General features: G+C 43.5%; 2 protein-coding genes and 2 non-coding genes across 5 annotated transcripts in view; 1 reads left to right on the top strand and 3 right to left on the bottom strand.

Annotated features, from left to right (window-relative positions):
• gatad2b (GATA zinc finger domain containing 2B) overlaps positions 1–8,978 on the top strand; it is a 41,882-nt gene extending 32,904 nt beyond the window's left edge. For both annotated transcript variants that reach the window (XM_084918683.1, XM_084918682.1), the window contains exons 10-11: positions 59–269; positions 1,048–8,978. In XM_084918683.1, coding sequence (XP_084774809.1) covers positions 59–269; positions 1,048–1,184 — 348 coding nt within the window. In that variant the 3' untranslated portion in view covers positions 1,185–8,978. The remainder of the gene's footprint in view (positions 1–58; positions 270–1,047) is intronic.
• Positions 8,979–17,142: 8,164 nt separating this feature from the next.
• On the bottom strand, positions 17,143–19,954 carry txnipa (thioredoxin interacting protein a). Its single transcript, XM_084919889.1, has 6 exons — positions 19,530–19,954; positions 19,301–19,376; positions 19,050–19,197; positions 18,599–18,958; positions 18,217–18,519; positions 17,143–18,129 (listed from the first exon to the last, which is right to left on the bottom strand). The coding sequence occupies exons 1-6, from the start codon at positions 19,783–19,785 to the stop codon at positions 18,082–18,084; spliced, it is 1,191 nt and encodes a 396-aa protein (XP_084776015.1). The 5' UTR covers positions 19,786–19,954; the 3' UTR covers positions 17,143–18,081.
• Positions 19,955–23,439: 3,485 nt separating this feature from the next.
• LOC146362390 (small nucleolar RNA SNORA18) lies at positions 23,440–23,570 on the bottom strand. The gene has a single exon (XR_014799361.1). It is a non-coding gene; the product is annotated as a small nucleolar RNA SNORA18 (small nucleolar RNA).
• Positions 23,571–24,143: 573 nt separating this feature from the next.
• Positions 24,144–24,281, bottom strand: LOC146362389 (small nucleolar RNA SNORA8). Its single transcript, XR_014799362.1, has one exon. It is a non-coding gene; the product is annotated as a small nucleolar RNA SNORA8 (small nucleolar RNA).
• Between the last annotated feature and the right edge of the window lie 3,232 nt (positions 24,282–27,513).

The following is a 27,513-nucleotide window of genomic DNA, read 5'->3' as shown; positions in this document are numbered from 1 at the left end:
GTATGTGTTCCAAACCAAATGTGCTTCAAGCAATAACTAGCAAATCTCTGGTTCTTAGGCTCCCCAGCCTCAGGCCTCCCTGCAGCAAGGGCTGTCGAACTCGGCACGAGGGGTCCTGTCCAACTTTGCCCAGGCCTCCCAGCTCTCTGTGGCCAGCAGCCTCATGGGCATGACCAGTGCCAAGCATTGTGGCGGCAGCGGAGGCAGCAGCAACAGCAGCAGTAACAGACTGCAGCATGACAACCGTCGGCAGATCTACAACATCCCAGGTACCTACACCTTTCCCCTTTCTGCTTGATGTGTGTGTGTGTGTGTGTTTGTTTCCTGCCGTGCATCTTAGTCAACATCAGCCATTCGTAGGTTTATTAGCTCCACCCAGGACGTTGTGTTTTGTCTTTCTGTCTGTAAACACGACAGCTCAGAAACTGTGGAATGAATTCTGATAAAACTTTGCAGGGGTGTAGAGCGAAGGCGACAACCAGCCATTCAAATCAGCATCCACCAAGGTCGTAACATTAGCTTAAGCAGAGACGTGGCTATCAGCAAGTCAGAAGGTCAGGAGGAGTTACACTGTGGATTTATAGAAAGCATATGATTGGGTGTTGGGGGGTGGAGGGGTGGGGTCGACTGATACTGCACGAAGACAGAGGAGTATGTGAGGGTGGTGCAGAATATGTGACAGTTGGATTATATAAGCCTGGGAACAACTCTGAGTGCAGTCTTGTTTACATGGATGTGAATGAGAGTGAGGCAGGTGTGACGGTAAATATGCCAGAGAAGGTTATCTGGGGTCAGTCATTCAAACAAACGAGAGAAGAAGGTGAGGATGCAGATGTTTCGCTGTGTCCACCTCTGTATCGAGTTAGTTTTATTGCTGTTTCTTTACTTTTAAAAAATTCTAGTAAACGTATAAAATAAGAAAAGAAATTTCGGACCGTCAGGCTAGTTCATGTCAATAGCAACAAAACAAAAGGTCACTTACAAATGTTTGAGCCTTAAACTCTACAGAGTGCATCTTCTCTGAATGTTGTCCTTCTGCTTCCACAGGGTTAAACATTGCCTATCTGAACCCAGCGGCTGTCGGAGCCCATAAGAGCTCCAGCTTAGCAGACCGGCAGAGAGAGTACCTGTTGGACATGATCCCGCCTCGATCCATATCGCAGTCGATCACTGGACAGAAATGAGCCCTGTCCAGCTCTTGCCCCTTGAAGCCACCTTCATCTTCATACCTAAACCATACCGAAGCACTCCTAAATCAGTCGATACCCTCTCCTCTTCACCTCTCATCGCATGCAGTGCCTGTCCATGTGCCTACCTTAAACTGACCCATAAAAACCCCACCAAGTTGGACAAGGACTCTAAACTACCAGTGCATTTGACATGCTCTTAATATAGTAAAATCCTTCTTCTTCAGTCTATTTAAGAATTATAATTCCCCTTATTATAACTGGTGGTAGCATTATTATTCCTACAACTACCATATTTGCTTCTGTTACTATTACTCATTATGCTTTTTCCTTTTGATCGTTTGTTTTTCTGCTGTTTATCTTTGGCTCTGGGTAGTGACGGCCTGTCGTTGGCGGTTTCTTTAGGCCAAGGTCATATAGGATTTTTTTTTCTTTATAATTTGTCCTAAAGCTTAGCTGCGATTGTTGCTAGTAACAGAAGATCAAGATGATGCGTTCTGGTTGCTATGCAACTTACAAGCTTTGTAAAATAGTCTCGACTTGGATGAAACAGTGGAAAATCCCGATGGGTACAAAAACAGACAGTTTGAGGCTCTGCATGCTCTTGAAAAGAGGATGAAGAACCCATTTTAAAAATGGAAAAGCTGGAGGGAGGAAGGAGGGAGCAGCAGAGCACCCACACCTGTACAATCTCCCTAAAAGGGCCTGCTTCACAGTGACACACAGCCAAAATTCTGATATGCTAAAGTTAAGTTTCAGGACAGCGCCGGAGATTCTGCCACCAACAGAGTTAATGAACTGGAAGCGAGCGACAGACGAAAGCAAAAGAAAATCCTATGTGATCAGTGTTCGGATAATCTTTCCTTTGCTTCCACCGTCGTTCACCAAAAGCTTCTTATCAGGTTCTTCATTTCAGATTGAGACAGTAACACACTTTTTTATGCTGGATGATACTTAAGTTGTACTAATCACGATGGACAGTCACAGCAGTTTACCATCTGCCTCTTCAGGAGACCAGCAGTCAGTCGAAGCTCCAGCGAGAAGGAAGCTGACAGGCCGAGTGTGTCGCCTGTGTACCTGCCAAGTATTCGGGCTGCTGACGCTCTTCATTCAGACAGAAACCTGTTGGTCCCATCCCATTTCACTATTTGCCAGTGACCTACTAAACCACCTCACCCATACCCCCCACCCCAAACCTTCGGCTGTTCAGTATGCACAGACTGAACCCTTTTACCCCGCTGTTCCTCGTGGCATCGCGTGTTCTTTGAGAGAGCGAAAAGACCTCAAAGCTAAAGGTGGAAGCATATTTTGTGCGTCCAAACCACAGACTCTGTAACTACAAATCTGGGTTCTTCTTCTTTTTATATTTTGGTTTTTAGATTATTTTCTAAATGTTGTGCAACACCCATTCCCAAATCCTAACTACTATTCCCATCCCTACCTCATCCCTTTTTGTTTGTTTGTTTAAACTTTATGCGGCGTCTCCTAATAAAATGGTTGCGTACCTGAGAGGTACAGCTGCCGGAGACGATAATAATCAACATAAAACAGAAACTATTAAAATGTCTGTATGGATTATGTATAGATACCTAGCTTCAGAGAAAAAGGACGTGGACTTTATCTTTTAAGGAGAGGCATGGCTCAATCATCGTGTGTCTGCTCTGCACACACGTTTCCTCACTCCAGAGGAGCACTGTGCATATTTCAAATTAGATGTTTGTGTATGGAGAAGAGTTAAGAGTGGCTGCGGTCTGGATGCTGGCTGACGCCTAACCAGAGTCCGGTGAGATGCTCCGATTTCGCCGAGGTGTGTTTTGTGTTTCTCGTTTTGTTTTATTTACAGGCTCATGTTCATAATCCCCAAAAGATGTTTACATGCTTTTAATGTTCAAAAACACTTTATGATCCTGCACTTCTACAAATGCTCCGTTTGAGTTTCTGTCGCTTTAAAGCCCTCCTTCCAAAATTCCAACTCCACTCTTATTGGTCAGCTGTGATGACAAAAGCAAGGCAAAGTTGGTGACATAGCTAAACACTTTGTGGGCTTCTTAACAAAGCCCTTACCTGAAGCCACGACAGGATGACTACATGTTGCTTCTATCCCTGAGGGTGCTCACTGAAATCACAGCAGAGCTAACGTTGGTCTTGATGGCGTTATTTGTCACTACTTGTTCTGTTGTTGACAACATGAACAGGAGGAAGTCGATGAAAACAGGTTTGTTTGGAACGTCTCTTTGTTGAAATAGCTCAGTTAGCATGTTAGCATGACCCAGTGCTAAATGGACTGGTAGCGCTTTTCTGCTCTGAGCGCTCAAAGCGCTTTACACAACTCGTTGATTCACCCAATCACACAAGCGCTGTCTGACTAACATTCACACACATTCACACTCCGATGGACGCATCGGAGAGCAACCTGGGGTTAGCATCTTGCCCAAGGATACTTGGCATGCAGACTGGAGCAGACTAGGATCAAACCACCAACCTTCCGATTAGTAGGTGACCTGCTCTGCTGCTGGTGTGTCACCTCCAGTCATGCTCCAGTTGTTACTCCTTTGAAACATGCACAAAGGAGTTATCGAACACACTGAATAAAGTTTGGAGAAAAGCTGAAAGAGACACTCAACTTGTTGATAAATGACTAAATGCTCATTTACTCTCTGCAAATGTTGGACCTCAGTCCCAGCTTTCATTTCACTGGTGCCCAGTTTGTACATGTATCTAGAAGATGGAGTTACTCCACTCATATTCTGACACATAACCCTTACAGAGCCCAGTGTCAGGCCTGCACCCCGCTCTCACTCATGTGACAGATCACTGCAGCAAGTGTGCCGTTGGTAATGGACCGGTTCTTACGCAGCCCTTTGCTACTGTACCTGAGCACTCTGTGCGCTTTATACAACGTAACCTCATCCACCCAAACACGTTTTCTCTTTTTGCTCAAATGTTTTCTATCTAACATTCGTACTGTGATGGATGCATCGGGCACAACTCGGGCTCAGTGTCCTGCCCCAGGATGTTTGACCTGAGCAGCCAGGGATTGAACCACCGACTCTCTGGTTAGTAGTTGACCTCCTGCTCGACCTCCCGAGCTACAGCTGCCCCTTTATTTGTGTTTGTGTAAAATTATCTATTGTTGTTGTTCTTTGGCCGCACATCAGTTACAGAGTTCTTATTGCAAACTAAATTCCATCTCAGTCCCAGGATCGGTAATGTTTACCATTGGTTCAAGTGACAGCACTCGTCGTTCAGATGGAGAACTGCATGTTACACACACGATGGTGAAAATAGTGAGAAGAACCAATGTTATTAAGAACAGACTCTTCGCCTGTTCCAGGCGCCACCTCAAACACTACAGCCCATCTTCGCTGTGCTCTGGATAAGAAATGGTGAAAGTTGGTGACATAACTGTCACTGGGCTTTTACATAAGCAGCTCTCAACGCTGCAGCAGAGTGATGTGCAGTTTCCAAAGTGTCAGGAAATGTTATTCTTCCAACACAGTTGTGGAGTTGAGACAGGTTGAAAACTGCGGTGCTGTCAAATGAACAGAACTAGGCATCTGATGGTGTTAATCCACTTTTATCTATTTATCATGTAAGTGTGTGTTTTCACAAACCATTTCAAGTATTTTCATGATGACGTCGATGGTTTTGCTCAGGACAAAACCTCTAAACCTGCCCAAACCCCAATCTGTCTTACACAGGTTGGACAGTTAGTTTGAGACCGTCTAACGACAGCTGTCATAACCAGCAGTGTTAGATTATGGTTGGACACCTACAGACAGCAGGCAGAAAGCTCGTTTTCCCATAAACGTAACTTTTTCTTCTTCTTTCTTTTTTGCTTATCTTACCTTAGTGGACCATCACAGTGGATTTAAAATCAAGGTGTTATTGAAATGCAGACTTTGTTTTAATTCAAAGGGTTTAAACAAAAATATTGCATCACCTGTTGAATCTTTTTTACATCTTTCAGAGGCTCAAAAGTATTTGGACAGACTGCTGTAATTTTAAATGTACGGATTATTTTTAATACTTCACTGAAATCCTGTGCTGTCAAAGACTGCCTGAAGTCTCGAACCCACGGACATCACCAAATGTTTCCTCCATCATGATACTCTGCCAGGCCTTTGTTCCATTTACTCCTTCAGCTGCTTTTGGTGTGTGTTTGCCTTCAGATTTGCCTCAATACTCTGTTGGGTTGGGATCAATGTCCCATTTCTTTGTCTCAGAAAAACTCTAGGGTTGCTCATGCAGTATGTTTGGGACATTGTCCATGTGCACTGAGGTGTCATCCCGTCAGTTTTGGAGCATTTGGCTAAATCTGAGCAGAGAGATCCTGTACACTGCAGAATTCATCCTGATGCTTCTGTCACGTCACCAATAAGTTCAGTTTTCAGGCACACATACGTATGCCACAACACTGCCTCCACCAGCTCTTTTAGATATTCTTTGTAAATATCTCATCTGTCCTGGTTGATGGAGCGTAACCACCTTCATGCTGAGAGTTCCCATGATCAGCTCAGTACAAGTTCAACATTCACCATTAATTCCACATCTGTTTTCTCCTTTGTCAGGGAATAATGAGGGAGTCTGACCACGAATCTGCTTGTCTGTCAGTTGTCCAGTTACTTTTGACCCTTGAAGAATCAGTCAGTCAACAGTCAATGCAACACTTCTGTCAATTAAATCAGAAAGTCTGGTTTTGTCACATCTTGGTTTGGTTTAAAGTCCACTGTCGTCGTGTGAAAGGCATAAATTTCATGGTCCAAAAACCTCTGGAAATAACTGTATGATGGTGGTGTTGAAGGTTTGGGAGGGAACATGAGCAATCTTCATAACTGTAATGACGTTGTGCAGACAGCAGGTTATATGACAAACACATCATTCAGACTGCAGTCGAACCCTCTCATAATCAAAGCAAGAAGAACGTGTTCAGGTCAAGTCTTTGGTGTTGTTGGTGACAACACTCGGGTATTTCAAGCAGTGTTCAGTTAATGTGCAGTATTACTCACAGCACACTGTCCCTCCTTAAAGGAGTCTGACGCATGCAGATTACTGATGATGATCTGCGACAGCATCCCGGCAGATTCAGATTATTGATAGAGACCTTGGACTAACGTGTAGTGAAACATGGCTGACCTGTTGCAAAGGACTCCGCGTGACCTGACACGACCTCTGGCCGCCATGTTGGATTTCTTCAGCTCTCGGGTACCAGCTGATGTTTCTCACAGAAACGTTTACCTCGGTTTGTGTACGGTGTTTGAATGGAGTAGTAGTTTCTCTGATCCTTTGGTTTATGACTGAGCAGCTGCATAACTACACTCAGTTCATTGAAAAGTGTTTGTTTGCTAATGCACATGAACCGCTCCTTTTTAAAAATGATTCACATATTGCAACTTGACATTGGCATTTAGCTTAAAGCACTGCTGTGTTCAGTAAAAGGCACATGTGAATGTACGAGCAAGAGAAGTGATGGTAGCAGTTAAGACCAAAAATACAGTTTTAAGAAAATGGATAAAAGAGCTTCTCTCTAAAGTACTTCAGCACTTCATCAGCTAATCTGTGCAAGTCGGTCACAGTAGTCTTCTCCTGTTTAATGAGCCCACCAGCCAAGAAAATCACCTGTAAGCTGCACGCGGGACAATTTTTGGTCCATAAAGAGAGCAGCACCAAATCATGACAGAGGAGTGTTCAAACCATGTCATGTATGTTGAACACAGTGGGAAGCAAAACTATCCAAAAACACGAGTTTTGCATCTGAAAGCACTTTGAATGGTCAGACTACAGTAGAGAAGGCAACACTGTCCTGAGCTTCTTCACAGCTCAGGACATTGTTGTAGTTCACATGATGACCCATGGAAAAGTCAGTGTTTCCTCTTATGCCATATTCCCAGTTTTAGAGCTTTTAGTTTCCCCCTCTCCCTAAGTCAGCTGTTTTCTCACATGTGCATCTTATAGCCTACTAACAATCAAAATGTGTTATATTGTTATTGACACGGGGATAGAAGTTTCAGTGTTCAAATCCACAGATTGTGGCTGATACTCTCGTAAGTTTCTCAAATTTGCTTAAATATGAAGGTGGGTGCTGTAACAGTCTAAGGCCTGTCGCCCTGCAGTGAACCCGCTGACTCATAAAGGCTGTACGATACAGTAATGTCAACTTTTATTAGTGTTACTGAACGAATCCTAAGCAAGTATCGGTACTGAGTCGACTGATGAAGCTCCGTGTGAATCCATCTGTGGTTCAAAGCTCAGCTCCAATAAGCCCTGCATCGTCTACACGCGTATAGTGTTTGTGCGTTTTTTTTTGTTTGTTTGTTTTGTTTTGTTTGTTTGTTTTGTTGTGCGTTCTGGTTGTGTCCAAGTAATCCAGACCTGCCTGTCACTACTACAGAATGATCCAGTGACAAACAGTCCACAGAGAGCGATCCAAGATCCCTGCTGTGAGCTGGCACTATGTGTATAAAGACTGAGCTGAATGGGAGACAACATTTGAAATTGGATGTAGCGAAACGATACCTGAAATCTATTTTTGCTCCAACTCCTGGTCCGATCCGCTTTAGCTGCAAAGCTAAAGTTTAAATGACAAAATAAGCTCCCGTCTCTCTTTTTGCAGATGCATTTATACATCTTTGTATTTGAACTTTGTTCTTTTCAACATCACTTTTTAGATTTTGAAGTCATTCTTTATTCTAAGGATTTGTTTGTTTTCTTTCTGTCGCAGTTAAAAAAAATATTGACTATGAAATAAATGACACAATATTTGCTAGGTTTTAAGTAATAATGACTTATTGTACATATGCATTTTTTCCTCCGTTACTGAAAAAAGAAATTAAATGGTTGTACATTGTGTAGAAAAGCAAACAAAAAGCCATGAATATTGTGAAGCTTGTCATTTCGTTTTGTGATCACTGTGTATTATTGTGTAACAAATGTGCAAAATGTTTGGGATTCTTTTTCTTTCGCCCGTTCTGCTTCTTGAAGCAGCCTTGCTGGTTGCATTTGCTGTTATTTTGAACTAGTTAGCGTTTGCAGGAAAGTGCTCACTGGTTCAGATCAGAATGGTCTGAAACTCCCGTCTGAATACTTTGATGCATTAAACTTTAGATACCTTCAAACTACTTGTTGATGGAAACACTCTGATTGGTCGGACTCGGTGGGCCTAGCCCTCACTGTCAGAACGCCGTCACGTTGGCGAAACCACCTCTCGTAATTACGTTTCTGTGTTTTGATGGAAACGATTACTGCTCACCGGTTTGTTACACGCAGGCAGACAGCGGATCGATACGAACCACTAAGACGCAGATTCTTACAACTGTTGAAACTTTTTGTTTGTTTAGCTTTTTCGTAAAGAAGCGCTCGCCCTGAATCAGTGACCACTTTTTCTGCCGACACCAGCATACAACACGTATGATACTGTACTGTTTGGCTTTATCTTCTATTAATTGTTGTTGCTAATGCAGGGAATGATTTAACTGCAAAATCATTGTTTCTTTTTGCATAGTGTTGACAATTTTAAATATCTGGGAAGTAGGAACGAATGATAAAACGGACCAGAGACTAATCAGACTAATTTTTGTTTTACTTGCATCAATCCTGACCTTTTGCACATACTTGATATTTAACGGTCTTCAAAAAAAACGTCAAGAAAATAATGCTGTTTGAATACTGCCAGTTGATTGACAATTATGCATTGATTGAAAAAAAAAAATAAGCTAATTTTGGAGGAAATAACTTTGTAATATTTATCTCTTGCAAGCTATGTTTAATAAAGGTTGAAACAATTTGCTTCAACGTGTCAACGTCATTCAGCTTTCTTCTTCTTCTTCTTCTTCTTCTTCTTCTTCTTCTTCTTCAGCGACGACGCTCTGGGCAGCGTTTTCAGCCGATCTGTCTCTCGGGACTCTTTGTGGACACGCCCCTGTTAAAACGATGACAGTGGAGCGGTTTAATGTGATCTGTACATGCGTTAATTAGACTTTGATATATGCTTGCTGAGAAATTTCTGGTAAGCTTTTTCAGGCAGACACCTGAAGCGTTGGGGTCAAGAGTAACTTGTATCTGTAAAGTCACCATGGTCGAGGGTGTTTTTGCCTTTTTTGATGAACCTTTTGGATTTGTGTCAAAAACGTTCAACCCTGGTCTCATCAGAGCGCACCGTTTTGGTTTTTTAGCTGGACTTGGACAAAAGGTTTCTGTCTTCCAACCCGACCTCGTCGTCCAGTGTGAGCGACTGCTGCACGTGTAGTGCACAGCCAGTACTGACCAGAACCTGCAGCTCCTTCATTGTTACTGTAGGTCTCTTGGCAGCATCCCCGACCACTTTTCCTCTGGTCTTTTCATTAATTTTGGGGGGCGGGGCATCAAGTTATCATTATCCCCTCAAAAACAGTCTCCATCTACCCCAACAACATACCCTGGATCACCAAGGAGCTCAAGGAAATCCTTAATTTAAAAAAAAAAGAGGATTTTCTTTTCCGGCTCTGCTCTGGATAAAAAGGAGGTCAACAGGGAGGTCAAGAGGCCCTTAAAAACTGCTAAACTGGAGTATAAAAACACTGTTGGAAAAAAATTCACCACAGGGGACCTCCACTCAGCCTGGCAGGGCCTCAAAACCATGGCCTCTGTGAATACTGCGGTCCCCACCTCCAGAACCATCCAGGTTCTCATTCTTGGCCTGTTTATGCCATGCCCTTATCTTTAACGTCTGCTCCGTTGTACCTTAATTGGCCCTTGGGGATAAATAAATAAATAAAGTCTCTCTGATTCTGATTCTTTAGCCATTTAAATCAGCTGTGTTGGATCAAGCACACCGGCCCTCGAGGCCTGGAGATCCCCACCCCTGGATTAGGGGGTTAAACCAGCTTAAACCAGCGTTTATATCATGTACACAACGCAGTACTCTCCACTAGGTGGCAGCCTGGAGCAACAATCCATTTCCCGGGTCAGCTGAAATGTGACCTGTGTCGAAACAGTTTCCATCTGGAGTTTTTGAAACAGACTCCAGGAAAAGTAGAATGAAGCAGACTGGTCAGGATTCAATCTGAACCCAGCTCTCTTCATTTCAGCACAGACGAATGTGTTTTTACTGTAACGTGTTTCATGACGTCATTTCTTGATTTTTCAGTGTTGACTAAACAGTCATCCTCTGTGAGCTGCTTTGAATGAACCGGTACATGCAGGGATCAGGGCTGGTGGACACACACACACACACACACACATTATTTGGAGCAGCTGTTACAGTATTGTTTCTGTGCTGTGTCATAACGTGACATGTTGACTGACTGCCATACTGCATTTGAGATACCATCTACTGGAACATGCAAAGTTACAAAGCAGAATAGAATAGAAATGTTTTTTGCCTGAATATTAAATATTATTGTAGCATTGATCCTAAAAAGCGCTCTGTGGGTTTTATGGCTCTTTAAGTCATAAGACCACTGATAACAGAATCAGCTCCCAGCCCAGAGCAGTATTTACTGAGCGCTCGCTAACAGTCTTATCTGACTCCTGCTCCTGCCTCCTTTGAGCGTATCAGAAGGTTCCTTTAACGGCGATGCATAGTTTGAATAGACTTTTCTAAAAATAAGGCTATCAGACATGTATTCACTTAAGGATATTTGCAGAAATGCCCGTGCTTACACAGAACCGTTGGACGGCTGGTAATAAACAAGTGTCACATATCTGTTTCTGCCATCATACTGAACTCGCACTGTTACCAGTTAAACGAGCTGATGAAGTCTTTCAGGCTTTGTGCACATGCAGGAAAACAACGAGCTGCATCTCACTCCTTTTGTCTAGAGCGCGAACAGTGATTCCACAACACAACCACAATCATGTGACCTGTAAAAAAGCATGCAGGAGAACAGCTGCATTAATAGAGTACATGATGTGACGGTGGGTGGGACCGGCTCTGTGTGGAACGTGTGGAACATGACGTTCTCTGAGTGTTTACATATAGATCTGCCTGAAGGACGGGAACACGGTAGGTGGACGACCTCGAGTGTGTAACTATAGTGCAGTGTGACCTTCCAAAGTGCTTCAAACCACACAGCCTCCCTTAAGTGAAACTGTAACATCGCTCATCTACATTTGCTCTAATGTGTTTGTCTGTTATCGTCTATGTGCTGAATGGACTGAACTCTAACTGCTGTCACACTTTAACAACCTTCAAAGGTCAGAAAATCTCCCAGCGAGTCATTTCCTTATTGTCAGCCTCGTTGAGCCTGAGTGGCACATACACCTGAACGTTGATTTAAAGTCTGCATGTGCACGACTGGAGTCGATACGCAGTTAGGCCTTCCTCCATCACTGTAATATACTTAAGCCACATCTATCGTATGCAGCTGCTCACTACAATAATTCATTAGGATTCATGAATTAATCCTAATATTTGCCTCACTAATTTTAACGTAAACTGTCATGGACTCCTCACAAGGCAAACACATCTCCATGTAAGATACAGAGTGGACGAGACTGAACAAGCAGCAGGGCTGATAATAAACCACAGAGACCGTAGACAAACATTAACATTGATAATAACTCCAGGGGCATCCATCTGTTGCTGTCTGCTTCTCCTGTTCCAGCCAATGAAAGGGCTTACCTGCTCTACACCTGTGTGCACGCTCTCAGTCACTCTGGAGCGAAACACATTCACCTTACTTTGGTCACTGCTAACGTCCTCTCTCCCGCCCTTCAGTAAATCTTTTCAAACTGCTCACAGTTGTTTGAATGTGCTTGAAGTCCAAACAAAGGTTCCCAGACCAAAGTCTGTTTATTCTGGAAAACATTGCTCAGCACAGAAATGATCAAATCTGTTCTTGCACACATAAAACGTGCTGATCGGTGCTGGTAAAGAGCGGAGCGTCTGCCTGGAACACAAACCGGGAAGGTTAAGATCCTGCGGTCGGTTTGTTTCCACCGGCCTCAGAGTTTATATCTTCCTCACTCTCCCCAAAAACACAAGCGTTCACGTCTGTGCGGTTTTATCTGTATTTTCAAAACATCTGCCGATTCATGTTCCGTCCTGCTTGTTGTTTTTCAGTGCGAGCATGCACGCAGGTGGCAGACGGCTGATTAAGGTGGATGTCAAGGTGAAGAGTCTGTCTGTGCACATTTCTGTTCCCCACACAGTGAGTGAAATGCTGCAAACGCTATAACTACTGATCAAAACGCTCAACGAGGAAAACTGTCATTGGTTCAGCTTCCAGGCTTTTATTCTTTCTCACTGTTTCTTTAGAATTTGCATAAATAAAGTAACTGTTGTAATGGCGATGACCTTGTTCACTGTTATCACTGCTGACTTTGTTTTCTGAGTATCTCCTCCCAGGACAGACAGTGGGTGGGCCCTCTGTGCTGTCTTCCTTTGGGGACCCTGACTTCCTCCCACCACCCAAAAGCATGAATGCCAGTTTAACTGGTGACTCTAAACTGGTCGCAGATATGAAGCAGAATACAGTAATGTAGGAATACATGGTTAACCATGTGACTTACAGTTACATACCTGTGCTTGCACCATATTAAAGACTCCGCTGACTAAACCCATGTGACTTTTTGACAGTCAGAGTTCCCTGAAAGGGAACAAACTGTAACATTTTCAACATTTATTCACTTCCATTTAAAAGTACGTTTGGCAAAAACCCACTAAAATACCAAAACTGAAAGCAGATCAAGCAGCAGTAAGCAGAAAGTCCCCCCGTCCCACCCAGGAGCCATGAGAAAAACAAAATTCCTCCCGAAGACGCCCACATGCCCTGTGTGCATGCCCCACGCATGAACAAGGACTCCAACCAATCACAGAACACTTAGCAACAGGCTTCAGCCAATCAGTCCTCAAGTTTTGGGGGAAACAGAGAGGACTTTTTTTCTCGTGTGGTTGACACTGTGAAAAGAAAGAATGAAGGAAACTCGTCCAGTTCCTGAGAAGCAACTTTTGTGTCAGTTCAGTTGTATTTGCACAGCAGCAAAGCACAACCACGGTCGCCTCCAGGCGTCTTTATATTGGAAGGTAGACGCTGCAATAATTGTTATGTGAAGAAATGTCTTTCAGCCACGTTTCTCCTTTAATGGTCAGTTCTCTCTTTGTTTCTCTGCCTTTGCACAAGCACATTTCCCTTTCCTGAAACAGACTTCACAAAGGCCGAGTTCTGTTCAGTTAAGAGCTTCTTCTTGCTACTTCTGTTGTCACACTTCCATATCGAAAACTGGAAAAAGATGAAGCTGCTTGAACATCATTCCTGTCTAAAACAATAAGAAGGCCTAATGACTTGTCCTGTTAACCTTTGTACTGTCGCCATCGTGCACCTGGTCACATTTTGAGAAATAATGTTTTTATGCCCCCTTAACTGGATTGAAGGCATCATAAATGGAGGCTTTAAAGAGGCAGGTTTTACAGTTAAATGCTTTTTTGGAAGAGCCTCAGCAATCAGTGTTTATTTGAGGCAACTGTATCGTGACGTCCCACTCATGACTAGACTCGCTCAGTAAGCAAACTGAACTTCCTGTGGTGAATCACCGTCTCCGCTGAGAGAACAAATGGGCGGATGAGGAAACAGACAGCGATCTGGTGAAAATCGGCGGGTGCGTCTGTGTACTTGTACTACTGGTATTTTGTGAGTGTCTTGGTGGGTGGGTGTGAACACGCAGCTCGTGAATGCTAGCCTTTATTCAGTCAGACAGGGGGCAAGTGCTCTGGCCTCTCAGCCAATCACAGCTGGTGTCTGGGGATGGATCGAGGCGTGCGCCGAGTTATGACATGATGGTGTAGCTGCCCGCAAACACACATGCCTGGAACATGAGAACATTTCTCATCAGCCTTACTTCATCTCTCAGAGTGAAACCCAAGAATGAGCCACAATGCAAATGTCTGGAGATTTATCATCATTAGTTTTATTTATTTTTATGATTATGAAGGATCTCCTGAAGGGTTCGGCACTGCCAGCCCGAATCTTTATTGTTGTTATTAAGTTGTTGCAAAGTCTCCGTCTGTGTCTCTCTGAGCTTCTGCACTGGAACGACAATGGAGGTCGAACAGGCCTGCAGGGTCGGCGTCTTCCTCTTCTTGCCTCAAAGACAAATGCTAGCCTCAGTGAGACGAGATGGGAGGAGCCTGTTTTTGAAGAAGTCATTAGAAACCAGGTCAGGCAGACCTTAATAGGAGGGAGTGAAGTCCCGATGATTTTCCTGCTGTCCTCACCGTCTCTGCGTCTGAGGCACTGCAGGCTCCAGTTTGTTCAGATGAAATTTGTTTTTTAGCTGAACTGTTTAATCTGAATCTAACTGCAGGAGCGAATTCCTGTAGGCCTGGTCAGGGGTCAATAAATCAACTTCTTCCAATCTGCCACACCCGGCCTTTCTCACTGTTGACTCATTTGAAATAATCTGTAACACTGAGACGTTTATCCTACTAAACAAACATCCAGTTAAAAACTCATCCAGGGACGAGTCCGGAATAAAGAGGTCAAATCTTTATATGATTTTATTATTAAGAGTTTGCAAAACAAGGTGTTATTAGAGTAAAAGGCCTTATCTGCACAACACCAAAGACCCACACGGTACTTTTAATGGCACAGCCTGCCAGCAATGTAGCAATCACCTGATAACACCTCAGTGTCCCCAGCAGGAAACCTCCAACTCCAAATAAGTGTGATTCAGAGCTCATATCTCAGAACCAAGCTTAAAATAGTGCCTTCATCTAAAACCAACCAGGAGAGAAGAAAGCACCTGCTGCCCTCACTTTGGTCCCCTGGGTCCTAAAACCTTTCAGGGTTTCCCAAACTGCAGAATCAAAAGAGTACCAACTATGAAAAATCAGTCGGCCTGAGATGTACAGGGTGACTGATACTCATGGGAAATCCAGTTAGTTTCCTGTGTTCATGGCCTTGATAAGTGGGGCCTTTTTTTTACCAACATAATGTCTGCCTTTAAAGACTGACCCACAGCCTGGACCCAGATAATTAGTCATTTTCAGGGATTTAAAGGTGTCCCGTGTGGAAGCACTTAAGCATAGAAAAAAACAAGTGCTCGTACGAATGAATGTGAATGTTGAGGCATGTTGTATGTTCGACTTCTCTGGGAAAGTAGAAAGGTGCTGTATAAGAATCAGCCCATTTACCAGACTTTAGCCCCAGTGAGGTCACCTGAGGCAGGGGTGGAGATCTGAAGACTGCACTGTAGGCGACTAAACGCTGGTGGTGTAAGTCCCAACCAGCTGGCAGCTATATGAGGCGAGTCACCTACATTTGTGCTCGGGCTGCCCAATTAACTAATTAAAATAAAACATATTATATGTATATTTTGCTTAAAGGTAACAAATTGACAAAATAAAATGCATTTAAAAATTGGACTAAATTTCATTATAATTCTTTTTCAGTCTAAACCATATGAAGTTAAATATATCGTGTGTTTCTTTAATAAAACATATCTATTAACACCTGAATTAAAATACATTGGCAAAGACAGACTTAGAAAATATACATATGAACGAGAATGTAACAGGAAGCATGTGTGGCTGGTGTAACGTGGAAACGTTGGAAAAAATTGTTGTAGCATAATAACTTTTTTTTTTAAACTCTTCTTACTACGGTTAGATGAAACGGGATAGTGGGAATGAGCCACCTGGTTGTGGAGACACGGATCACTGGTTATACTGTATGTTTGGATTCGATGTTCCAAAACAGTCCTTTGTTTCGTGAAACTGGCTTGTGTTTTGAGAAAAGGTGGAAAGTTTCAGCAAAGGTTCCAAAAGCTGGATACACGTCTAGTCCGAAAAAGGTTTTCCAATTTAAAAGAAAAAGAAATGTGCGTTTGATACGAGTTTCAGTGAAAAGTGTTTCCTGATGGGGTTCTTTCTGTTTTATTGTTTTTAATAATGATATTAAAATATTAATAAAGTCGTTCTTCTTGCAGCCTAAAAGCATTTTGCCGATCACCCTTATACACGAGGCTGGTTTGTACTTTCCCTGTTATGAACTTTATATCCATAGTTTCATATTTCTAATATCAAACTGTGTTTATTAGTGTTTGCCAAATGTGGGAAGGTCACTTGGCTGAAAGTCAAGCTGTGAACTTTTAATAACAATTGTACTCCAGTAGTCATTTCCCGGGGAGAGGAAAAGAGCAGAGGAAATTTCACTGCCCCCGAGAAGCTTAAACATGACTTTTCGTCGTTTGCCATTGGTTGGCTGTGAAGTAGCAGATGAGCTGAGCCTGTCAGAGGCACTCTTAGATAAACAAACTTTGCTTATCTGTTGCTCGCAATAGCTACTGACGCACGTAGTATAGAGTCAGAACATCATTTAAAAGTGTAAGAAAAATATTTTCAATGCAATTCAGTTTTATTTATACAGCACCAAATCACAGCAACCGTCACCCCAGACGCTTTATATTGTAACGTAGACCCTACAATAATACATACAGAGAAAACCCAACAATCATATGACCCCCTATGAGCAAGCACTTTGGTGACAGTGGGAAGGAAAAACTCCCTTTTAACAGGAAGAAACCTCCAACCAGGCTCAGGGAGGGGCGGGGCCATCTGCTGTGAGAGAAGGAAGACAGGATAAAGACATGCTGTGGAAGAGAGAAACCAAATAGATTCAGCCACACTGCTACAAGTCACATAAACAACCACTGACTAATTTCACCTGTCAGATTCCACAGTGTGTGGAATCTATTCCAGCATTTCTATGACAAAGGTCCATATTACATTTTAATCCAAAGAAATATAAATTACTACCATTCTTTGACCTAAACGCCTTTATTGTATTAATCTTTGTTTCTGTTGTCATCTACTCAGGGAAAACGCCCCGACCTCACAGAAACAGGCAGATATAACTGCACACGTGATTAAAGACCTCTCCATCGGCTCCCTGCGCAAAGAGTTTGTGCAAGCGGAACAAAAACCTGCAGCGATTAAAAATTTCTAGCTGACAACCAGAAAAAAAAGGAGGTAGACAAGTGAGTGGATAGTTTTTAATAAAAAAAAAGAACCCATAGGGTTTCATACAAAAACATCTGCACGTATCAAGAGCGTATTACAAACATATTTTCTCACAAATCAGTCATTAACAGTGATTTCCCTGCGCCCTGAAAGAACAGAAGTTGTGAATTCACAGAAGTGGAACTCTTAAATGAAATGTTGTCTGGGACAACTGCAGATCAGATACAAGGATCCACCTCAGATAAAGTGCGTTCCATCGAGAGCGTGTGGTATGGACGGCACTCGCAGTAATTAGCACCAGTCACCAAGCTGTGATTTGGAAGTTGCATATCTCCACATCAAAAACATTGTTCAACTGAACAGAGTCTTCTAGGCAGTAGGAGAGTCAAAAGCGATCAAAAAGTGCAACAATATAGGAATAAAGGCCTTTTTTCAAACACTGGTAATACTACTGACATTTAAGGAAGAAATGTACATGCTGTAATTCTGAAAAGCAACAGTGTTCCCAACAATTTCGTAACAGCGATGCAAACTGAGTGGACTGGTAAAAGGATGTTTCCTTTTGAGTAGTCCTGTAAAAATACAGGCTTGGAGTGCAATGAGAAAAAGCCACGGTGCCACAGCAGGCCAGTGCTTGGCCCAGTAACAAAGTCATAGTGGCTGGAAATGGAGAGACTCTGGCAGTCTCTGGAAAGGGCAGCTTATTCAGAAATGCAGCATATCACTGTGCCATCAGGCCTCAACATCTCTGGTCTGAAGAGCACGAGCAGGAAGACTCATAAGCGATGAAGCAGGTTGAAGGCAGCTGACGTAACAAACGACCAACATTTCTGTCCACCTGCACACTCGTGCCTTTACTTCTCCATCCAACCTCCTCTGGAGTTTAGACCTTCTGCCTGTTTTCAAGTTTGGTCCTTAACAGGTGGACCACAGTTCCACGGTTCCCACTGGTAGACTTCAGCAGACCGGCAGCATGCGAGCATTGCCGTTGAACTCCTCCTCCGCCTGAAAAAACACAAAATTCCTTTTAGTTATCTCAAGGAACGCAACTTCTTACTAACAGGACACTTTTAAGTTACCAGAGATGCTTACCTCACTGTATGCTGGCGGCGCTGGGTACTGGAAGGGTGGTGCGTTCATAAAGATGGGACTGTCATCGCCGTCGAAGTCATCAAGGAGAGGTGTGAGAGGCTGGTCTAGGCGGCAGTCCCGGGTCACGTCGCAGTAGCTCGGAGGTTCAGAAGGCATCCTGAGAGACACCCAGCTCTGGGAGGCAATGCTGGCTGAACTGTCCTGGCTGCTCACACTGCTGCTGCGGCTGCCCAGACCGGCAGTCCCAATGACCAAAGGCAACTCCAGGATCAGCTTGTCACTACCAGGAATGTGTACGTAAATCTATGATGTAGAAAAACACAGTTATTAACACCAATGTTTACGAGATAAACACCAAAACTTTCAGAAACTGAAGGCTCACCATCAGAGCGTACTCCACGCGGATGATGTTGCAGCCCAGCATGGATGGTTTGATCTTTGGTACCCTGATAGTTTTTCCCTGCCAGGCGTCGCACATCCCAGAGATGATGTGGTTACCACGCACCGAGGACAGCTTCTGGCGTAGGATCTTGGTGCGGCCGTTTGCCTGGTAGGTGTGTTTGGCTATGATGGCAGCCTTGGGCACAACAATGCGGGAGCAGGTGTTCTCAAACTTCGCATTGATGCAGATCTCTTCGCCTTCACAGAATCCACGCCGGTCAATTTTTGCATTCAGTGACACCTGACCGTCAGGGATGAACATGCAGGTGACTTTCTTCTCCTTCATGCCACCTGCTGGAGACTGAAGAGCAGCAGAAAGACAGTGTTCGGTTATGCAGTCCCAAGCTTCAATGACAAAAACACTGACTATGTTCTGGCATTAGTGAACTCACCAGCAGGTCTGGGGTGTTGACATCCAGTGGCTCCTCCACCTCGAAACATTTCTTGCACTCTAGCACGGGCTGCTGCGGCCTCTCCATCAGGGCTTTGACACAGTACTGGACGTAGCCGAACTTCCCCTTGTATGACGACACCAGTTGCCTGTAAGAACCGTTATTGCTCCATCACTTGTAAGTCAGTGGAGAGGTGCACACTGCATCTCTTTAGATAATGGAAAATCATGCGTCACATAGCGCATCCTCACCCTTGCTGAGGGAGCTCGAATCCAAACGTGTACTCGTACTTGTTGCCAGGTCTCAACACCACGGAGCCGTCAGAGTCTGGAAAAGAAAGTAAACCGTTTACTGCATTATTCATGCACAGCAGGTTTCACGGCTGCCCTAACAAATGTTACAACACCCACAAACATGTTTTAAGCCAGTAAATGTCGAACACACATTCCAGGATATGCAGCATAAAGGTCATTCCCGTACCTGTGGGCTGGTCTTGCAGCCGCAGGACCGCTTCATGTCTGAGGTACTCGGCCTCCTGTCGGCACCGCTGCTTGCCTTTAGCGTACTCCACCTTGGCGCAGCCCAGACCCAGAAGCTTCAGCGCGGACACCCGCATCATTTCGCTGACTTCCACTTCGACGCGGCCGGACACCGTGTCTCCGCCGCAGTAAAAAGTCTTACTGGGATCGGAAAAGATTATCTGAAAGATTTTAACTTTCTTCGTCATCGCCACCATGATTGACAACCTCGAAAATGGAGAAAAAGAGCTGAAACGTGAAACTTCACAAATAAATCCCTTGGAAACTATCGATAATCCAAACACGTCGAGCGACCACTTCACTTTGCTGTAAACAAAGGGAGGAGGCTGTTTTTATGAGCTGGGCACGAGGAGGCAGAATGAACAGCATGGCTCAGTGCGTGCACACTGCTCTGATTGGTGGAGAAAACTTTGTTTGTGTCAGCCCTGCCCAATCAGCGCAACGAAACAACGCGTGGACACCGCGTGGCTGGGAGAATGTACAGCGTGCTTAGCAGATGCGCGCACAGGAAACTGGAAGTACACAGAGAGAACATTGCATTTATAGTAAACACGTTAAAACGTGTGAAATCTTGGCCTGACAATGAGTCAATTCAGTATCACATGTAGGGGAAACTTGAAAGCTCACAGTATCACAAACGACACCCTTTTAGCTCCTACCTCAAAGCACACTGTGCGCTGTGGATCTTACGTGCTGTTTAATATTTAGTATTTACTGTTACATTCCCATAGATCATCGTGATGTTGTTTATTATGTTGCTCTTTTTTTCTTTCTTCCGCTTGTTTTCTCTTTTTCCTTTCTCAACAGGTGATCCAGGTGACTGATAGATGTATTTTTGTCTGCTTATTGGGTTTTTTTTGGGTTTTTTTGCCCTTTATCTCCGTCCCTCTTCCCCGCTGTTTTCTTTCCCTCTTTCTTTCTCCCCTTTCCTTTCCTCAGTCTGTCCCGCATTTAACAAGTAAAAATAAAATAAACAAAAGGTGAATCAAATAGACCATTAGGGCAAGGCTGGGATGGTCCATTTGGTAAAGTAAATCCGTTGGGCATCTTTCTTCGCCTTTAGACAAGAATTCTGATGGAAAGAGCGCCAAACGGGACAGGCAAAAAAAAGAAAAAGAAATGAAAGCTCACAGTATCACCAAATACTTTGCTAAAGTAGAATAAACAAAACATGTATTTTTGTTTTTGCGAGTGATTATAATCTATAAGGCACATGAAATTATAAATATTATATTGAAATATTTAATTCGTGAACATTTTCAGTTTCACTATAGCCTTTTTTGTCCAGTAGCTGTTTTAAAGAATGAATCAAATGCTCAAGGTTTCGAGGTCAACACTAAACAGAGGGCTAAAACTGGATGGATATCCTTTATATGAGCTTCAGGGAAATAAGGGAGTGTTTTGTACAATATAAGCATTTAAAAAGGGAAGTATAATACTGAGTCTTGGTCTAAAACAGGGATGTCAAGCTCATTTTATACTCTTACCTTACATGGATGAGTCAAACTAATTTCAGTCAGTGCCAAGAGTGCAACTACACGTGTAATCAATAAGATGTTTTAACATAAGACAAAGAGCAGCAGGTTCAACATTTCTCAGTTTTTCTACATAGTAAAGAATTCCTGCTGTAGCAAAAGAAAGAAAGCGGTCAGCATGACTGAGCTGAACCTGTAATGAAAATGTAGTTACCTTGGTGTACTGTCAGTGGACACGTGGGAGGTTTTCATGAGAAAGAACGAACAACTAAAACCTGTGAAGATAAGTGTAGACTAAAGAAAATTTATGGCCTCAGGAAAACCCCAACCTAGCTAAGCAGGCCTCGTGTTTGACAGCACTAGTCTAGAAGATGTTAAAATAGCCTGTCCCAACAGCTTCATGAGAGCCCATGGAGAAAGCTAGCCATTTCTAGGTTAAACCTAGTATTGGAGAACTCCCAGCAGCTTTCTTAGGAACGTCGACATGGTGTCCGGTTCCTGCACGAAGCCATTCTGAGCTCTGTGAACTTCAACCTACTTTTTGTAGGTTGTACTTTTGTTAGGTTCAAGCTAATGGAGTACTGCTGCCTCCCAGTGGAGAAAGTAAGCTACTACAGTATACCAGCGCCCTCTGCCTCAAGATCAAACACCCAGTATCAGTGACTGCTAGTCTCAAGTTTAATAGGACAGTGCAGGAATTAAATCTATGACAAAGCAAGATTTTAAAAACAAAACAAAACCTTGATCCTTTTCTTTAAAAACAGTCAGTGATAAAATAATAAAAAATCCCCACGTCCCTCAGTAGGTTCTGGAACCGCCAGACCTGAACACGTGTAAACATCAACCCTCAGACATCCATGTCCCAAAACCATCATGAAGTACGGAGCTTTAAAAAGTATTACCACTAAGTATTCATTGATCTTGTTTCGGCAAGCCAAAGACTTAAACAAATACGGTCCAAACACAAGTGCCAAGTCAAGGTTTGCTTTAACACGACATCCTTTATTAAATCTCTCATTTGCAAGAGTTCTAACACATTTCCTCCAAAGCCGGCGTCAGCCTGGAGAACCGTCTCCTCTCAGGGATCACTGATCCGCTCCTGAAAGGAAAAGAACAGATGTCAGATACAGAATGGCTGTAGCACCGTCACCAAGTGAAGTCAGTGACGCGCATCAATTGTGTTGAATATGTCAGCTTCTCTTCCACTAGCACCTGCTTAGCTCGACTCTACAGTTTGTCATTTTTCACTACACTCAACTACTGCCCCGATGGGCTAGGCGTCGTTATAGCAACGACGTCATGATCGTTTACTCTCACCCCAAACCAGTCACAGGAGATGACTGCCACCCCCCCTCAGCCTGGTTCTGCTGGAGCTTATTTCTTTACAATAAAAGCACCTTTACTGTGAACTGGCCTTATAGAAATACATTTTTATTGAATTAAAGTGATTGAGAGACACCTTCCTGAAAGTGAAGCCTCAACATATCACTAATCCTGGAATTTTGCTTTTTCATATACCCCTCAGGAAATGTTCCCAACAGGTTCTTCCAAGCTGGTTGCTTGAGAAGCCCACTGGGATGCTTGTTTTTTGGTCATGTCCACAGCTAAACAGGAACACAGAATCCTGACAGCCTTGGTTCATGACCACTTTGACACAGAGACAGACACACAACTTACAGCGATCAGCTGCAGTCCTTTCCATGCAGGCAGGACAGCCTTCAGATTCTGAAACACATGGGTTTATTAAATTATTGGACCGTGTCCTGTCATGTGGACATTTACATGCTCCAATGAAGACCGTCTTTAGACCCAGGCCTGCTTGCTGCAGGCTTCAGTTAACTGTCAAGTCTAAAGTTAATGGTTCACCTGCACATTTCATTTTCACTGCTGTCACTTTGCATGCGAGCAGCTATTAAGCTGGCTTTTCCTCATACTGGAGCTTGTTGAACAGGAAGTTGTAATGTTGATTACAGCAACAAGTGCTGCAGTTTTGGATGCTCTGAAAGAATTCCTTCATACCACCTGAGCTCATCGTCGCGGTAACTGCTCTGCCTCTTTGCTCCAGATCTCTCCCTCTTTCTTTTTTTAAATTTACAAATGTTGCTGAAAACCTCATATTGTGAGTTTTATAGAGTTCAGGGATTTTCAGAGATCATTCGTTTAAAAAAAAAAAAATTAAAGTTAAAAAAAGAAGCACTGTTAAAGCAGGCTCGTGATATGCACATAACCTCACGGTACTCACACTATACCGATTACTCCTATCCATGTTTATCTGTGGTCCACCCTAACCAGTGATATGAAAACAGTCCACTGATAAGACTTGTAAACAATGACAGAATAGAAAATCTATGGAGTAGTTGGTAATATTTGACAGACACTTGTTCTGCATCAGTATCTCACAACGTTCATGGCAGTGAACATGTGGGTAAAGCGAAACAGATTTACTTTGTGAGGCATTTCCAACGACACGGCCCTACAGAGAAAGGTCTGTCGGGATAGACCTCAGCATACTACTGAGCATAAATGATATGCATGACTACATCAAGCATCAGTGAATTTCTTACTTGAACTTGATTTATTTCAGCGTCTTCAGTTGGACAGTCTGCTGCTTCCTCCTAACAATAGAGGGTTTGTCACTTGCACCTCGTGGGAAACATGTTGACCCTTACAGGGGAATGAGGCGTGGCAGCAACATTTTGGCACAACCTGCTGATACAAAATTATTTTAATTACACAAGATGAACAGTGTTAGAAACAAGACAATTTGCATATGCACTTGTTCTTACTCTGTGCAAAAACACATTTCCACAGACATTAGTAAGGAAGGACCAATGCTCCAGCCCCTTTTGTCCTTTGGGCCAATCCTCACCTTTATTACTGAAGTTGAAACCTTGGATCAGGACATGATCATTTGTGGCAGCAGAAACCTGGAAAAAGGTTAACAGTGAGCTCAGTAGTTGATGCAGGGTTACTGGGACAAACACGCTGGCTGATTACAAAAGAAATTCATTTTCAGATCAGCAACAAAAATTAAGTTGCAGGAAAAAACACAAAAACAGCTTTATTTGACGAGTAATGCAGTGTGTATCAACATGTTTACCAGGACTCCAAACACAAGCAGTCAGGAGACCAACGATGCCATTTGTTGAGTTCATCTTGCACTGACTTTTGAACAAACCAGCTAATGAAGCAGCTGGCTGCAGATACCACACAGTGCTGCCATTGTGGCTCCAATTCACTTCTCCTTGAGATTAACATTCATTCTAATGGATCTTGTTTTTCCTTTTGCACATCTTGATTCACTGATTGCAATCATGTGTCAGTCTGGTTTTCACTGTGGTGGACATTTACATCGTGGGAGTGATATGGATGCAGAAACTCGACATACCGTTTACTGCTGCCTCAGTGCAGAAAGTCAGGTCAAGAGGAAAACCTGCCAGAAGGAGGTAGGATGGAGGTCAGCGGGACTTCAACAACACTCAGTTTGTGGTTACAGTGCAGCAGGTGTTCAGAGAGGCAGCTGTCACTCACACTTCAGAGCAGTTGAACATATTAAGCCAATCATCATTACTTGGTCTACAGCACATTAGTCCTCAAGCACGACTTACCGAGTTGGACTGAAGAATCGTCTGTGACACCTGCAGGGAAACGGTAAAGTTTCTCGTTTTAACAAGTTTTCAAACTGAAATTTCAGATCAGTTTACAGAACACGCGAGGTCACCAACAGATGTTAGTCCTCATTAGTAACACTGCTGCGGAAAGTCTGCAGCAGTGGGTTGCAAGAGAATATATTGCTCTTTGCACTGCATAAGCTTTATGGCCCACTTGACAGAACCAGAGCTCATACTGTGCTAATCAACAGTCATGCGTGAAAGTAGTGTGTGCCATATTCATTTTGGTGCTTCACCACTGCTAAAGCAGGTTTTTGTTTTGTTTTTAAAAACACAGGAAGAAATGGATATTTAGCTGAGGCACCACAGCCAAGCAGATTATGGTTGGACTCTAAAGCCCATTTCTGTTGTTACAGTGAAAACATCCACTGTTTGTCTTCTGCTTTGTTGCTTGGATTAACAAATCTTTAATAGTGCTTTAGCTGAGGCTGACAGGCAAGTTGACCCATGAGCGTCGCAACCAGACAAAAATCAGCCATTACAGTACAGTTTTGTAGAAACAAACATTAAAAAAAAAAATTAAATACAACTGACCACATGCACCATCGCAGCAGCAAGAACTGTAGAGCCACTGCTCCCCATCACATCCTGCAAAACGAGAAGTTTGTGTTAAATGGGAGGAGATGCAAACTTGTACGTCGAGTGTGTCAGGGCTCATTGTCACCACTAAGCAACCAATGATGCAGAGGTGAAAGCAAATCCTGATGTTCTATAGCCACTGTAGCCCAGGGATTAGTCCACAGTGCAGGAAAACCCCAGTGGGTGATTGCACTGTGGCATTGTGGGCAGATACCATATAAAAATATGCATATGATTCAGTTCATAACACCCAAGCGGCGTTCTTTCAAACGGCAAGAGGTGCACTGCTCTTAATGCTCTGGTTTCTTAATTAACAGCACCGTCTCCATGGTAATACAAGCTTAGATATATCAATAAGGCAGGTTAGGCTTGTTAACACTTGCTATGATAATAATGCATCAATCTACGATAGTTTTTGACTACAGATTACCAGAAACAGTCTTGTCTCTACATTTATACATTGCACTTCTGGAAACTTCTAAAGGACAGCTTTCACACTCATTTTACGTTGTGGGCCACATGCAGCCCACGTTGGTCTTCACAGGACTTTTAGAGGACTTAATACAGACATACAATTATTTCCAAGACCCTGACTGCGCGTCGTTGGAAGCGGATGACGTTTGAGCCTGCCGAATTTTGATTGGTTGACAAGTGAGCCGGTGTTGCGCCAAAGTAGGTATCCCCGACAGAATTTCTTTCCCCTGCGTCGGGAGCACACCGGAAGTACTGATGTTTTACTTTTGTGAAAAGTTAATTACTATCGTTACATTACCATTCAGTTTGAGGGTTACAACAGAGAACTATATATTTATTGTTCTCACGTGGTATCGGACGGGATTATTTTAACACAAGAACATTTTGCCTGATAATTGTTTTTATCCTCCTGTAACTTTACTGTATAAAGAGCTAAATCCTCCAAAGTTTAAATTCTGTCGGGGATATCTACTTTGGCACGACACCGGCACAGAGCAGGGAGCGATAGCAGAGCTCAGAGTACGAAAGAACCACGAAAAAACCCAGAGCGCAAAAGATGAAGCACGAAAAGCACAGACAGTGGCTGCAGCGACGCTTTTCATCATTTTTAACTCTTTGTTTCACCTCAGCTTTTCTATTACAGCTTCGCTCTGTCGCGGCTGGCTCACAGACACGTTGTAACACACCCGGCACACTGCCTCCCTCCGACAACAGCGCGCACTGCAGGCTGACGGACAGGCCTCGGAGTGGAGCGGGCAGCAGACGTGCCCTCTCTCGACCAGATATTCCTCGGACACCCCACACTAACATGCACGCCGGCCACGGCGCCTTCCACGTGCGTAGGACGGGTCGTACACCCAATACTCCCCGCAGAAAGCTAACCAGGCCCTCCGGGAGTCCCGAAGTTAACACCCTGTGTTAACACCAGGTTCGAGCAAATCACAGAGTAAGGAATGACCTGACTTTGTGATTCTGTGCGGTGAAACTCGATTCTAACCAGAGGAAAACCAGTCGACGGTTTATTTTTTGTCGTTTTTTTGGCGCATTTTTGGAAGCTTGTATACTAAAAAACGCGTACCGTTTTAGCGCAAAGCTAGATGTTAGCTATGTTCACAGAGGTTTAAGAGCATCGCATTTAAGTTTTAAATAATAAAACGTATGCAACCACATATCTATATACACACAGAGGACATAACTAACCAACCCGCTCAGTTCGGCTTACCTCTCGTCCTCTCATGACGGACCGCAGTGAAAGGAGCTCGAAACCCGGCGCAAAGCCCTTTATAGGAAGTGTTACGTCACTTGAAACCGCTTTTCGACACCTACTCATGCGACGCTGCAGATCTGATACTAAGCAAATACAGTTCCAGCGTCGCTGATAGCAAGAGCCCATACTATTAATGTATAAAGCAGCTGTGTTTAACGTGATTGTTCTTGTTTGTATAAATTGGTGTCACAATAGCAAATAGTTTTGTGTTTTCATGAGCTAATAATCAGCTCTCTTTTTATTTCTCATCTTTGTTCTAAGCAGGCCTGCAACAGTGGATAACAGCGCTGATAAATTCTCGGGAAGAGCAAATATAAGGTGGGCTTTCCAGATTACAACTGGCCAAGGGGAAAGCTACCTGTGGGGATCCGATCAGGTCGTAAGTCCCTGTCGAAAAGGATTGTAGCGATTCAATCCAGTCCAAAACATAAGGAATTATTTTCCTATCGAAAATAAAAA

Source organism: Perissodus microlepis, chromosome 22 (assembly GCF_051167445.1).
Source record: "Perissodus microlepis isolate ML-2025 ecotype Zambia chromosome 22, ASM5116744v1, whole genome shotgun sequence".
Lineage (NCBI taxonomy): Eukaryota > Metazoa > Chordata > Actinopteri > Cichliformes > Cichlidae > Perissodus > Perissodus microlepis.
This window is presented reverse-complemented; position numbering and strand designations above follow the sequence as displayed.

Bases quoted from the DNA above. Each gene is read 5' to 3' on its own strand.
- txnipa (XM_084919889.1), bottom strand. From the start codon at position 19,785: ATGGTGGCGATGACGAAGAAAGTTAAAATCTTTCAGATAATCTTTTCC. The intron at 18,959-19,049 runs GTGAGTTCACTA...GCTGCTCTTCAG, and splicing joins TCAACACCCCAGACCTGCTG to TCTCCAGCAGGTGGCATGAA. The intron at 18,520-18,598 runs GTGAGCCTTCAG...TCTACATCATAG, and splicing joins GCGTGGAGTACGCTCTGATG to ATTTACGTACACATTCCTGG.